Source organism: Pongo pygmaeus, chromosome 1 (genome assembly GCF_028885625.2).
Source record: "Pongo pygmaeus isolate AG05252 chromosome 1, NHGRI_mPonPyg2-v2.0_pri, whole genome shotgun sequence".
Lineage (NCBI taxonomy): Eukaryota > Metazoa > Chordata > Mammalia > Primates > Hominidae > Pongo > Pongo pygmaeus.
The window spans coordinates 126894645-126910112 of NC_072373.2; the positions used below are offsets into that span (position 1 = coordinate 126894645).

The 15468-nt window shown below is 30.5% G+C and overlaps 1 protein-coding gene across 2 annotated transcripts in view; it reads left to right on the forward strand.

Annotated features, from left to right (window-relative positions):
- The window catches only part of COL11A1 (collagen type XI alpha 1 chain), a 243202-nt gene that overhangs the window by 75770 nt on the left and 151964 nt on the right, over positions 1–15468 (forward strand). Inside the window, exons 5-8 of one of the 2 annotated variants that reach the window (XM_054450666.2) lie at positions 6608–6736; positions 11488–11604; positions 12207–12299; positions 14832–15086. In XM_054450666.2, the coding sequence (XP_054306641.1) occupies positions 6608–6736; positions 11488–11604; positions 12207–12299; positions 14832–15086 (594 nt within the window). Of the gene's footprint in view, positions 1–6607; positions 6737–11487; positions 11605–11867; positions 12021–12206; positions 12300–14831; positions 15087–15468 lie in introns of both variants that reach the window. The other variant, XM_054450675.2, reaches the window with a different exon arrangement.

A 15468-nucleotide genomic window follows, 5' to 3' on the forward strand; every position in this document is an offset into this window, starting at 1 on the left:
TTTCCAATAAATGTGATTCTTTACACACACACACACACACACAAAATCTAAATGTATCTTTACTTGTGTATTTCATAGACCATTATGTAATTAGATTCATAGCACAGAAAATTGAAACAGCTATGCCTTATATAGACTTTATATATATATATATATATAAAATTATATATATGCAAACCAAAGTAAAAAAATGAACAAAAAAAGTTAGCATATGTGCATTATTTGTTTGGTTTTAAAAGTATGCTATTACTTATATAATTTGGTTTTGATAAAAAAATAGTGAGCTCCTTTTGCAATGCATGTGACATTCACAAGAACATTATCTGTGTGGACAGTTTCTATTTAATTTTCTTACATTTTATTTGCTTTCACTCTATACCCATACTGTCTATAGGCAAACCTATAGTATAAACCCAGTTGACACAGCCAGAGATCACAAAGTAATTACATCAACTGCACCTTAATCTTGGTTTTGTGGACCATTGAAGGAGGAGGATGCCTTGTATGCTAAAGATGCCAGTTTTACTCAATAACTTTACCTTTTTTAGCTGTGAAAATTTTTATGGCACTATTGAATATAAATATTTATAGTTCATTCAATCTGTAACAATGCGCTTGTTTACAGAGTGTCTTAAAACATGTCATATGATTAACATAAAACACTGTAAAATGCCTTCTGGGAAAAATAGTACTGTAAGTTTTTTATTGAATTTTTCCAGTTTCTTTCTAGTATATTTTATGACTATTAAACACCTGAAATAAGAATTTATAGTGGAAAAGTTGGCAGGATTCCATTTAGTGAAGTTAGGACTGTAAATAGAATAGTAATTACTTAAGAAACCAGCATTATTTAAAAATATATATTATTTAAAAGTACTATAAACATATATGATGCATATATGATATATATTTATATTATATATAATATATATTTATATACATAAGTATCATATATATATATGATAGCAACTTTTTTGTTTTTCAACAATAGATTCACTTGATTCATTATAATTTGTATATAATTAAGTATGGAATTCTAGAATTTCTATCCCTGGAAAGGAACTTAACTATTATCTCTCAGTGCATTCATTTTACAAATGATAAATTAAGTGATGCACAATTCCAAGTAGTTAATGGCAAAGCTGGGAGAAAATTTAGGAAGCAGAGTTTCTAATCAAAACCCTCAGTGATTCCATTACTCAGTCATATAGTCATGTACTCAATAGTGCCTCCTTATTTGTTTTAAATATTAATAATTTTGTATTCAAATATCTCTTTGTTATTTTTCATTTATAACAATTCAGGTATGGTTACTCAGTGTTCTGAATTGTTCAGTTGGAATTTGAGAAATACTATCAGTATATTTTAAGAACTTGTATTTATTTGCTATGTGTCTATTTAAAATTAGTAGGCATTAGACAATATTAGAGATGCTCCTACTTAAAAATAATTTACAAAAAAACTCAGAAACTAATTTTATTGATCAGTTATTTATATTTGTCTCATGATGTGTAAAAATAAATATTTTCAAGTTTAGAAGTACTAATAATACTTATGATGATTTTAAATATGGTTGTCTAGATGAATATTCTCTACTTTTGCTTTATGTTATGCTTCATCGTAAATTAAAGAAGCTGTTTCCTTGTTTGGGTGTTGCTAGGACATACTAGCATATTACATGTATTTTTAAAGCACTATTTGAGGGAGTGAATGACTTAAAAATGATTTAATAAAATGAGTAAAAAACTTGCATAAATATAGCACAATCTAAGATATCAGTGGAGATATTTCTGAAGTCAACAAAATTTATCATGAAGATGAATAAACATAATATTTCATTTATGTCAGCACAATTTTTATTAGTGGATGTGTGTTTTTGAGTCATTTTTGTGATGTAATGTTGCTCATTTTTGTGGTGATAATGAGACATTCTAGGTGAAGATTAACAGGTAGTTGGCAATAAGAATTTAAATGTCAAAATATGGATCAAAAGGGTATCAGGTTAAAACACTAAAAAGAAGATTTAAAATGAGATTCCCATAAGGAGACTTGAAAGGCTCAAACATTAATCTGATCATCTAGGATACCTGTGTGCCTGTCCAGGAAAGACCTGAGGAGAAGGCCCTGCTATTTCAAATATGGTTGACTTTGAGGATCTACCTAGCAAAAAGTGAGAGCTAAGACAGTGTTGTAAACTGTAGGAGTGTTGAAAGTGTTTGCCAAGGCACACAGAAAGGCTCTTGGGATACTAATTGGTTCCATTCAATTCCAAGATTTAAGGAAATCTCAGTCTAATCATTTACTGTTCATTAACCTAACCAAACAGAGACCTCGTTGGCCACAGGCAGCAAAGACTACTTACTTACAGAATTACTTCAAGGAAATCACTAAATGAACAAGCACCAACAACTACAAAGAAAAATAACAGTAGGCCTGGTGGAAGGGGAGGATAGTATCTGATTTCAGGGTTGTTATTTAATATGTTCAACTTTCAACAAAAATACTTTCAACATCATGAGACAGCAAAAGAAAAAAATGAAAATTATATGCCATACAAAGTAAAAAGAAAAGCAAAACAGTTAAGAGGATCTGTCCTTGAAGAAGCACAGACATTGGACTTCCCCAACAAAGACATTAAATGAACAATTATTTATATGTTACAAAAAACTTTAAAAAATGACTAAATAACTAACAGCAAGTATGATAATGTTGTCTTACCAAATAGAAAGTAGCAATAAAGATATATACTATTAAAAATACTAAATAGTAGTACTGTAGTTGAAAAGTATAACATACAATGAAAAATTGACTAGAGAAGTTCAACAAAGAATTTGAGCTGACAAAATAAAGAATCAGTGTACTTGAAAATAAATCAGTTGATATTATCTACAATGAGAATAAGGGGAAAAAAAAACACATTACAAAAGTTGACAGAGCCTCAGTGTGTGACACCACCGAACATTCCAACATAGGCATAATAGGAGTCCCAGAAAGAGTAAGGGCAGAAAATATATTTAACTAAGTAATGACTGAACACTTCTCAAAGTTGATGAAACACCTTAATCTACACAGTCAAGACTCTCAACAACTTAATCTGATAAACTTGTAAAATCTACATCCAGATACATCATAATCAAACATCAAAAAGCAAAGACCATGAGAAAATCTACAAAACTTCAAGAGTGAAGTGACTGATAGCATATAAAGGATTCTCATTTAGATTAATAGCTGATTCCCTATCATATACTGTGGAGGGCATGAAGTAGTAAAGTAACATATTCATATGTTAGTTCTGGGGGGAAAGGGGAAAGACTTCATCTAAAAATTTTATAGCCAGCAAAACTGACTTTCAAAGGCAAAGGAAACAGCCAGGTGCAGTGGCATGCTCTTATAGGCCCAGCTAATTAGGAGGCTGAAGTCGGAAGATAGCTGGAGTCCAGGATTTCAATACCAGCCTTGAGCAACATAATAAGACACCATCTCTTAAAATAAAGAAAAAATAAGACATTCCCATATTTAAAAGAATATTCACTAATAAAGTTCCCTTTCAAGAAATATAAAGAGTCTCTCAGATTGAAATGGAAGATTACTGGACAATAATTCAAATAAAGAACACTGGTACAGTTATCTGGGAGAGGTAAATATAAAAGATTGTTCTTGTTTATAATACTTCTCTTTTTAGATTAAAAACAAAATTGCATAAAACAATAATTATAAAACTGTGTTGATAGGCTCATAGTACATAAAGATGTAATTTATACAACAATAATAGCTACAAGGCGGGAGGAGGGATTAGAGCTACATAAGATCACATTTTTCTGTAAGCTTGATATGAAGTTAGTATTAATTTGAAAAAGGTTGTAATAAAGTAATTATAATTCTAAGAGTAACCACTAAAAAAACTTATGAGGCTATAGTAAAAACATAAGAGAAGTAAAATTTTAAAATAGTAAATACCTATTCAACTCAAAAAAAGGCAGTAATGGAAGAATAATGTGATGTTAATACAAAGGCAGAAAATATAGAAAACAAATAGCAAAATAATAAATGAAAACAATTCAAATTTCCAGAAACTGATAAATAGATAAACTGCAGCATGTCCATAAAAGGGAATATTACTTGAAAAGAGGAATGAAGTACTAATACATGGTACAATGTGGATCAATCTTGAAGACATTATGATAAATGAAAGAAGTCAATTGAAAAAGGCCACATGTTGTATGGTTGAATTTATGTGAAATGCCCAATTTTTACCACGAGCTTGGAAAAGGGAAAGATAGAGAGTGACTGCCACTGGTTGCAAGGTAACTTTTAGGTGTCATGAAATTTTTCTGCAATTAGTAGTGATGGTTGGACAACACTGTGACTATACTAAGCCCACTGTATTGTAAATTTTAAAAGAATGGATTTTATATGTGAATTAATTAAATCCATTATAATTGATTTTATATGTGAATAGTATGAACAGCTCATTAATGTTATTTTTAAAAAGAGAAATGTAAGCATAGAAATATAAATTTTTGAACCTTAACAATAAATCCTAATTCTAAGGGTGAGAATGAACACAGTTTTAGACAGAAGAATGATACAAATAAAAATAAGTGCCAACCACACCACAGGTAGTAACCACAGTATTTAATATAAGAAATTGCCTGCTAGGATTAAATATCTTTATTCTGATTAAATAACTTATACTCAATTCTAATTAAATAACTAATTAACTTATTCCTTTCTTGGCACTTCTCACACTATTTGGTTATATCTTTTCAAGTTATTCATTTTATTCCACCTTATGCTATAGTTTAAATATTCTTAACCACTAGTTCGCACTCTCCAAAGAGCAAAGATTATATCAAATATGTGTTTCTACACCCACAGGTTCAATATTTTGTGTATAATACTTTCTCAATAAGTATTTGTTAATAAAAAAATGAATATTGTGGTATAAATGTAGAATGAATTATTTCCACATTCTTTAATTTTTAAAGATTTTTGTAATTTAATTTCCATATTTTTATCAAGTTATAAATAATTCCTGTTGATAAGATACAGAGAAAGCTAGAATGACTTTTAAGTTATTAAATATGGAGTTGGAAGTTTTATGAATCAGATTTATGTGCTCAAACTTACAGGGACTTGAATGCTCAAGTTAAATGGCTATCAGCCCAGATAGTACTCTAAGCCTGAGTGTAATTCTGAGTTAATATGGTCATGACACACAGATTTCTATTAAATTAGTTTCATGATGAAATAAGGCCCAGGTGGAAATAGTCACATTACATCAAGAGCAGAATATTTGGATTTTTCTCTGGTTTTCACAGTTTCCAAAAGCTCTTGAAATTAAAACTCTTAGGAAATAAAAATTCACTGGCCTTATCAGGAGGTCACAGTGGCTTGTAGAGAGAAAAAAAAAAAAAAAAAAAAAGATAATGTAAAAATATCATATGGAAAAATGGTCCCAATATATTAAGTGAAAAAAGTAATTTGCACAAATCATATGTGTAAGCATCCTTTTTTTGTAAAAGAAGAATTGATGGATGGGTAATACTTTTCAGAATGTTTGAAATAAATTGATGAGCTGTCTAAAGATTTTTTAAAAAGTTGCCCATGGAAGGTGCTGAGCCTTAAGCCATAAGACCATTGTTTTTTGTTTGTTTGTTTGTTTGTTTTTGTTTTTCAACAAATACTGAGCACCTACCTTGTGCCAGATACCATGTTTTGCATGGAGATAACAGCAATAAATAAAATAACGACCCTACCCTTATGGAGCCCATACCGTTAGGGCAAGAGGCTATATATATATAATGTGTGTATATGTGTGTGTGTGTGTGTGTGTATTGAGTGATACAAAGAAAATAAAAACCATAAAGCAATAAGGTGAAAAAAAAAAGAAATTAAAACTCTTTAGATAATTATATTATTAAATATTACTAATGTTTTGATTTTATTGAAATCATACAAATTTATTGTTAGGTGATGTTTAATGTATCGTTAGGAACTCCTTTTTTTCTTAATATAAATGCATCAAACTCATGCTTTTTTATTTTTAATTTGGATTTTTCTGGTGTCTTAATTTCTCATTCATCTTTGTAGGTAGGGATTTCTTTTGATACTAATTTTTCTAACAGAACATAATAGTTGGATCTATATATTTACTCTAAAAATTTCATATAAATTTCCTAACAATAATTCCTTTTAAGCTTATTGAGGTTTTTACTTATTTAGTATTATAATTATGTTACTGTCTTTATATATGCACAGTTTTTAAAATGTGTTGACTTTTAAAATTGGCCTTTTGCTCACATTTTATTTGTTCTTTACCATTCAGTATAAACTACCAATGGAGTAAAATTGAGTTTTAAAAAATGAATGAATGTAGTATAGATTTCCTGAGCCAGAAGATAACATAGAATAACAGCCTAATATTTACAGCTGATTTGTAAAATAGGTGTTTCTTTCAATCCTATAAGACTCTTCTTAACATTGAAATATAAGTAGGTCATTTTTCTTCTTCATATATTTAAAAATAAACCACATCTCGCCCTGGTATATGTGTACTTTAATATGCTAACTGAATCTGTGTCTGTGTTTTTTTTTTCTTTTCCAGGGGGACATCCAGCAGTTTTTGATCACAGGTGACCCCAAGGCAGCATATGACTACTGTGAGCATTATAGTCCAGACTGTGACTCTTCGGCACCCAAGGCTGCTCAAGCTCAGGAACCTCAGATAGATGAGGTGAGGAGCACAAAACCAGAGAAGGTCTTCGTATTTCAGTGATATGGACATAGCAGTGCAGTTTTTGAACTTACACTTATTTATTCCATTTCAATTAAACTATGCTTTGTATTTTAATTGTGTTGTAATATTTCCAGGAAAAAGTGACTTGAATATATTTGGTACTTGTTTTCTTGCTGTTGAAGCATTTTATTACATAAATTTATTAGCAATAGTGGTGCTTCACTTGTATACTGTGTATAGGCACATATTCCATTTTGGAAGGGGTGAGAAGAAGATAATATCTAATAGCGATATTTTGACCATTAGCATTTAAATAATTAACAGCCTCAAGATAGAGTAACATATTTTCTGGTGTACATGCCATCTCCCTAGGCCTTTGGCAATGCATACAAATGAGAAACTGACATTAGAACTATCTTCAAGTTTTCAGGCTGTGTTGAATAATTAGAGGGTTTTTAAAAAAATTTTTCTCATAGGAAAATTTAAAAGCATGTGAAATGAAAGGAATTTAAGCCTCCGTTGGGAGCAAAACTATATTTTTGGATTTTTTTCCTTAAGACTTAGAGTTTTAAAAAGGAAGTAGAAATTTGAAAATATCAAAACTGTTCTAAAAATGAAGCAGGTAGTATTTTTCTCCCCTTTTAAATGTACTATGAGGTGCCACCATTTGAGTTTTACTGTTTATAATGGGTCAAAATCTTTTATCTTATTGTTAATTCTGCATGTGAATTCAGGTTGGATTTTTCACTTTCAATGCTAGAAATATGTTTTTGACACTACTTTACTTTTTAAGTTTTAATAATGAATTCTGTTGCACTGATATTTTCCATGACTTAATGTTAGTTTTTGTTTAAAAAGCAGGGTAAAATTTTAAGAACCCAACAGGAAGGCAAATATGAGAGTGTAAAGATAAATTACTGGGATATTCTATTTACCTGTTTCACAATTCTCATATACTTCATTCTTTTTATTCTCTCATGATTTGCCAAATATGTTTTCTGTGAATTCTGAAGTGATAGATAAAATAATTATCAGATTTAGTGTTTTTATATCTAAGAGCTTATGTGCTGACTTAATATTAAAATTTATAGCATTTACTGTACATTTTCAAGGTTGATGAGATCTGTTTTGCTCCTTTATAAAGAAAGATAAGGCATATTATTCTTGTTAGCAACAGATATGGCTCTGATTTTTGGAAGAAGGGAGGTTTGTATTCTTAATATATCACTTTGAGGTGTTTTGTTCCCATGTTGTAATGCTATTATGTCAGGTAAGCTGTTATTTTATCAAGGTAATTTGTATCCGTCTTCTTAAGTTCATTTAAAAATGAACTTGCCATTTACTATTTTAGTTGTTGACATGTATATTTAACATTCTGTTGAGATGTCAAACTTGGTTTTACTACAAGCATTTCATGAGAAAAACAGCACATTGTTACAGTAGAAACTGCATGACAATCTGGTTGGGTAATGCAATAATATATAGCAATTTTACCTTTCTTTAGATTGAGTAAGTCATAATGAAAAAGTTTTTTCTTTAAGAAATAATTAGCTTTCCCTTTTTTCTCTAACACTAAATTATGTTGATCCTTCAATAATAAGATAAACATCTATACCAGCATCAAAAACTACTTAATTGAATTAGTAAGTAGTGCTTATATTAATTTTAAACTATATGCATTAATATGTCATTATATGATAAAAACGCATATTAATAATTCATCTTCAGAAGTTCTACCTATATAAATTAATAATGCAATGTTGGTTGCCAATGAATAACGAACATAAAGTGCAATATGGAGCATCAGCCATACATGTACTTTATATTACTTAATTGTTCACTAATAAAATTCTGGCATTGCATGTTTATTATTCTAATTTGGATTAATAAATATGTCAATTTATTTTATAAATCAACCGATATGCTTTTTCCAGCTTATAATTTTGTCTACTTGGTATCCTGTAAGTAACATATCCTAATCTATTCTTAAGATTCATATTGTTATATGCTTGACATAACTTTACAACCATCACCATGGAGAAAGAGATTTATAATGTAGACAGATTATAATTTAATCATAATATCATCACATTTTAATTTTATTTGAACCTACACAGTGCCATTTAAATAGATGACAAGCTAATATTAAAATTATGATGGAGTTGGGATTTTCTTATTAAGTGAAATTATCTTCCTATCTTATAAAAAATTAGATGTTAAATCTATGTGATTCCTTTTGATATTCTTTCTTAAAAAAGCATGAAAACAGAAAATGAAGTGACATTCTTTTATAAAGGAATTTACAAAACAATTAGCTTTTCAAAATGTATTATCTTTTCACTTAATATGTATCATACATTCATTAGATGCACAGGTTTTTACTGATGTCACCAGTTTTCTTACAAATTAAGTAAGAACAGACATTATGACATTTCTGGAAGATCCTTTCTCCTAACCTACTCTAATTTCTGTTAGAATACCGACAAAGTTGAAATTATTCCATTACTGCATGTCTTTTTGTATATATTTGTCTGATTGATTATAACTAGTTCTTTTTTCTCTACTTGTCTCAAGCCATCCTTAGAATTCCATAATGAGGGAGAGAATTATCTCCAAAAATATGTTATGAGGCTTTACGTAGCAATATATATATACTAAGCAATGTCCTGAGTATATTCATGACCACCACACGGAGGAAGCTGTGCAGATAAAGGAGAACCAGGAGTGAATAAGCTCTAAAAGAAAGATGTGCCGGCTGGGCGCAGTGGCTCACGCCTGTAATCCCAACAATTTGGGAGGCCGAGGCGAGCGGATCACCTGAGGTCAGGAGTTCAAGAGCAGCCTGGCCAACTTGGTGAAACCCTCTCTCTACTAAAAATGTTTAAAAAATTAGCCGGACGTGGTGTCAGGAGCCTGTAATCCTAGCTACTCGGGAGGCTGAGGCAAGAGAATCCCTTGAACCCGGGAGGCGGAGGTTGCAGTGAGCCGAGATCATGCCACTTGCACTCCAGCCTGGGCGACAGAGCGAGATTCCATCTCAAAAACAAAACAAAACAAAACAAAAAACAAACAAACAAAAAACAGAAAGATGTGCTTTAGTGCCTAGGGTAGTTAACATGTTATTTCCTCCATTATTTCATAACCAGTCTGGTTAGTCAACATTTGGAGAGTTTAAATAAAGGACAGAATTATGAAAGTTAGAAGATAATTTGTCCTATAAGAGAAAAACATGATATAAAATTGACTACTTTGGTACAGGTCTATATATATCCTTATATGCATTTCAATTAAATCCTTATATGCATTTCAATTAAAATGCATTTAAGTTGTCCAGGTTTAAAATTGGCCCTTTATGCATTTACTTATTGTTTTTGTAATTCATAACTCCTCTTAAGCTACTAGAGCTTATTATTAGAAGGCACTGTGATCACAATTTTCTAAAACATTTGTGGTCAACAGTTCTTTTACTGGAAGATTAAAAGGGAATGGTTAAAATGCAAAGAGAGATCCAGTTGATACATAATTGGAATTGTGTCAAATACACTACTTAAGGAATTATGTGTAGATTGCCCCTGGAAAATATATATTAAGTATGCATATTATATGTATTATCATATATGTTTGCCCTAGGCAATTATATATAAATTGCCCCGGCATGCATATATATATATATATATATTTTAGAGTTTTAACTTGTTGAGTTTACTGCTTTTTATGTTACATATGACTTAGTGTATTTAGTTATTTTGATTAAAAATTGAATTTAACTTATGTTTAATAGTATCTATATTCTTGATTGAAAATTAAAATTTTTATAAAGATATTGAGCTTTGGATTTGAGCACATTATTTTGCTCATTATTTAATATGTACAATTGTCTTTTAACTCCCTCTATTAAGAAACATATCTCTCCTTAATTAAAATCTTTTAATACAGAAGAAATTAGTATAAAATACTATTTCCAGTGTGAATTTATTATAAGCATTTTAAGATATCTAAGTGTTATGCCTTTTTTCAATAGAGAAAAAGGCAGTAATTTTAAATATTAAAATTATGTATTAATTATAAGCACATTTAATTTTGAATCTTTTAATGTCTCACAAGAATTTTGTGCTCTTTTTGATCTTAGGAAAGTCTAAAGGAAACTAGGAATTTCTTAATACATTTTAGATTTTATTTTCCCATTGGTTACAATATTTCAAATACAGTATATACTTATTTCATATTCTTTGTATTCCCTTTCCCTCCTCCCCTCTTTCCCATCTCTCAATAGGTATGAAAATCCTTTCATACTTAGGAAGACTACTCTCCACATTTTTATTTTTAGACATGTAGCTTAATTTAAAATTCCCATTGAAATTACTGTAGAGCTCTTACAGAGAAACATTGCATAGCCATTTTTACAAATCAAAATTAATGAATATTTGACATCTATGTCCAAGTACATAGTTACTGTGTTTCAATTAACATTCCATAATTAAGAGTTTGAATTATTATTCCAAATTTTTTGTTTTCTCGTGATACTAACCACTATTCTGCTCATAGGAAATGTGCTTTGTCACTCCTATGTTATTATACTCTGTATAAGACAGTATAATACTTCTATGTAATACAAAAATAACTCATCAATAACATTAATATCTTGTCTCTTAACGTTTACACTATGTAAAAGTTAAGATGGTTCTCACTTTGTGAATAGTATTTTGCCACTAACACAATTGCCTGATATTTTTTCCTTTGCAATGTAGTATGCACCAGAGGATATAATCGAATATGACTATGAGTATGGGGAAGCAGAATATAAAGAGGCTGAAAGTGTAACAGAGGGACCCACTGTAACTGAGGAGACAATAGCACAGACGGAGGTAAAAACAAAGCAGTGCCTGTGTATGTGGTGTCCTGCTGTTCGTCATCCTGTGGTTCCTTATGTTGACTGTTCCTCAAACTTACCATAAACCTTTCATTCATCTTATTTCTCTGAACCAATAACTGTGATTTTTATTTGACAGTAGCCGTTTTGAAGAATGATGTCCATTTCACTTTTGCTTAGCCTTCCTTTCATCTATGCTCTATATTTCCCTCCTCATTTATTTATGTTTTCCATTCCATCTTTCACCACATTTTACAGAAAAAGAAATCCAATTTCAAAAAGAAGACGAGGACAGTGGCTACTAACTCAAAGGAAAAATCCAAAAAGTTTACACCCCCCAAATCTGAAAAATTTTCATCCAAGAAGAAGAAAAGTTATCAAGCATCAGCAAAAGCCAAACTAGGGGTAAAGGTAGCAAAGAAAAAGCAATCAAGATCTATCCTAGATAAGCTGGAAGATCTCTGATCATGAGTCATAGTCTTAACCCAACTAGATAAATACTCACTTGGCTAATACTACAACCCAATTAAATCATGATTTCCATACATTTGGGATTACCTTATATGTTTACTAATTCTCTTCTGAATTTACCATTAGGCAAATATCGTTGATGATTTTCAAGAATACAACTATGGAACAATGGAAAGTTACCAGACAGAAGCTCCCAGGCGTGTTTCTGGGACAAATGAGGTAATACGTATAGACAGTATTACATCACAGTCTCACTTTTTAAATATGTAATTTATTTTGATATACTTCACTCTGGAAGAATCTATAATTTCTCAAACATCTGATGTTTTTATTCTTTTACTAAAGTAAGAGAAACAATAGCAGTGGTTCACTATTACTAAAAGCAGTTCATCTGAAATCAATGCCAATTCAGGTTTTCATGACTCTTTGCTTCATGCAGGTGCTAAATTGATCAAACTGAATTGGCTGCTATTATTTTCTTAATTGCTCCTGGAATTGAGCAAGCTTTTCAACATGTTGTGACTAAGGGTATTCACAACATGTTTCTTCTGTGAGAAAAATCCTCTAAAGTGAAAATTGTATCATCAAAGGATACAATTAGAATTTTACTCCCTCTGATGAATAATCATGCATTTTATGACAGCAAGCATTTTCAGAAAATGTAGTCTTAGTGGACTTAAATAACTATTTACATTTTCAAACTTGTTAGGAATGTAATATTAATTCTTATTAAACTAATATATCTTAATCTTTCCATTATTTTCTATGAAAATATTTAAGTACATGTAGGTAAAAATTAATCTTCCTGAAATTCATATTTCACGTGCATTCTGATCATGAAGAATACAACATACAATTCAGTTTAACTTTGTTAAATATCTGGTATACATTTTGGTATAATTTTATCAGAAAATGAATATAAGAAATGTAATTTAGTTATGAGAAAATTTATGTAAAATGTCTCTCAATTAGGTAAATAGATTTATGTGAAAACACAAAATTGAGAATAATAAATGTTTAGGGTGAGAATGGACTTTAACTTTCTTTTAGATGAAATTAATAATTTTCAAAAAAATGAGTATTTTGATTCAAGATGTTCATTTACCTAACCAAATTCATCCAGCATTTTAGTTCAGAGCTATGATTATAGCAATATTCTCACCATAGATATTATGCAGTCTCTGTAGATAGCAAATACTTCTTGTCTAAGAATCCAAAAAAATTATGGTTATTGGACATTTAATTTTAGTGAAAAATTACTCATCATTTATCTACATATTTTCATTTACAAGATTGTGTAATACTATTATCTAATATTACTCTATCATCTAGATTTATCATGGAATAGAAAATAAGTTACTTAAAAATGAAACTTACAAATTGGCAATATAAGCCTAGGCAATACAATAAGATCCTGTCTTTACAAATAAATTAATCAATGAATTAGCTGGGCATGCTGCTGCATGCCTGTAGTCCCAGCTACACAGGAGGCTGAGGCAGGAGGATCATGTAAGCCCAGGAGTCCCAGGCTGCAGTGACATATGATTGTACCACTCGACTCCAGCCTGGGTGACAGATTGAGACCCCATCTCAAAAAATAAAAAGTGACAAGATAAGTTATTTAATTTGAGCCTCATCATGATCATAATAAAACCAAATATTCACATGATAAGTCAAATTCAGGTTTATTCTACTAGTAAGGAATTATGAGAAAAAAAGGTATCAGTTTTTATCTATGTCTCTGAGGAAGTATTATTGACATAATTCTTACTTTTAAGTATTAATTAATATTTATTCCTTACTCTTCTTGAGAATTGTACAGTGATATTTTATATTTCATTATCTTAAATGTTGATAGCTATCATTTATTTTATTTACTTTAAAGAACTCTTTGGTGTAATACTACTTCCCTACATATGAGTTACTCTGCATAATCATTGTAATGATACATCTCTATTTACACTGATATTGGTATATTATTATTTTATATATGGGATGAGACTCAAACTTATATGGCTTATCCTTTTAGCAAATGTATTTCATAATGATGTTCTATAAGATTTAAAAATTAGGCAAAGCTGCCAGGGTGTGGGGGCTCAAGCCTGTAATCCCAACACTTTGGGAGACCAAGGCGGGTGGATCACCTCAGGTCGGGAGTTTGAGACCAGCCTGATCAACATGGAGAAAACCCGTCTCTACCAAACATACAAAATTACCCGGGCATGGTGGTGCATGCCTGTAATCCTAGCTACTCGGGAGGCTGAGGCAGGAGAATCGCTTGAACCCAGGAAGTGGAGGTTGCCGTGAACCAAGATTGTGCCCTTGCACAACAAGAGTAAAACTCCATCTCAAAAAAAGAAAAAAAAAAAAAGAAAAAAAAGAAAGAAAAAAAATTAAGCAAAGCTTTAACTCCATACCTTTTTTATTGTTCAAATCTTAAACTGTGAAGTAAATGAAATTGACTAACATGTTTTTTCCAATGGAACAAGCAAATACACATGTTAATTCCATGTGAATATTTGCAGTTTATTGGAGAAAGTGCTTTGAAAGCAATATCTCTTTGTACATAGCAATGTACAAATATATTTCTTTCAATGATACTGAAAGACTACTTTCCAGGTGTTTAGAGTTGCTTGAGTAGTAACAAAATCGCATCCCATCACACGCCATCAAATTGTAATTTAAATGCTTACCTTGCTTTACTAACAATAAACTTCATGTTCCTCAATTCCTTGCAATTTAAATTAATAGCCAAATCCAGTTGAAGAAATATTTACTGAAGAATATCTAACGGGAGAGGATTATGATTCCCAGAGGAAAAATTCTGAGGATACACTATATGAAAACAAAGAAATAGACGGCAGGGACTCTGATCTTCTGGTAGATGGAGATTTAGGCGAATATGATTTTTATGAATATAAAGAATATGAAGATAAACCAACAAGCCCCCCTAATGAAGAGTTTGGTCCAGGTGTACCAGCAGAAACTGATATTACGGAAACAAGCGTAAGTTGATACTACGCACTGTGTCATTGTATGTCTTATTTATGGGATATTTTTATGTCCATGTCCATCTTAATGTCTTTTCAGGTTTAAAATGCAGGTTGAATTTTTATGTAAATTATGAATGCCTGTTACCACTAGGACAACTTGTTAGATTCTTTCACATGGGAATCTTCAGCAGTTGTATATTTGGCCATACTTTTGGAGTCATTATTTGAAAGTAAAATCTTGAATAGAATTGCATCAGAAATTTTGTCATTGATAAGATTAAAACATAGTTGTTTTTATTCCAAGTAGCAAGTCTGATTTTTTTTTCTGATTTTTAGACTATTTATTAAATTTAATTTGATGACATATCTTAATGCCTGGGAATAATAACTGACAT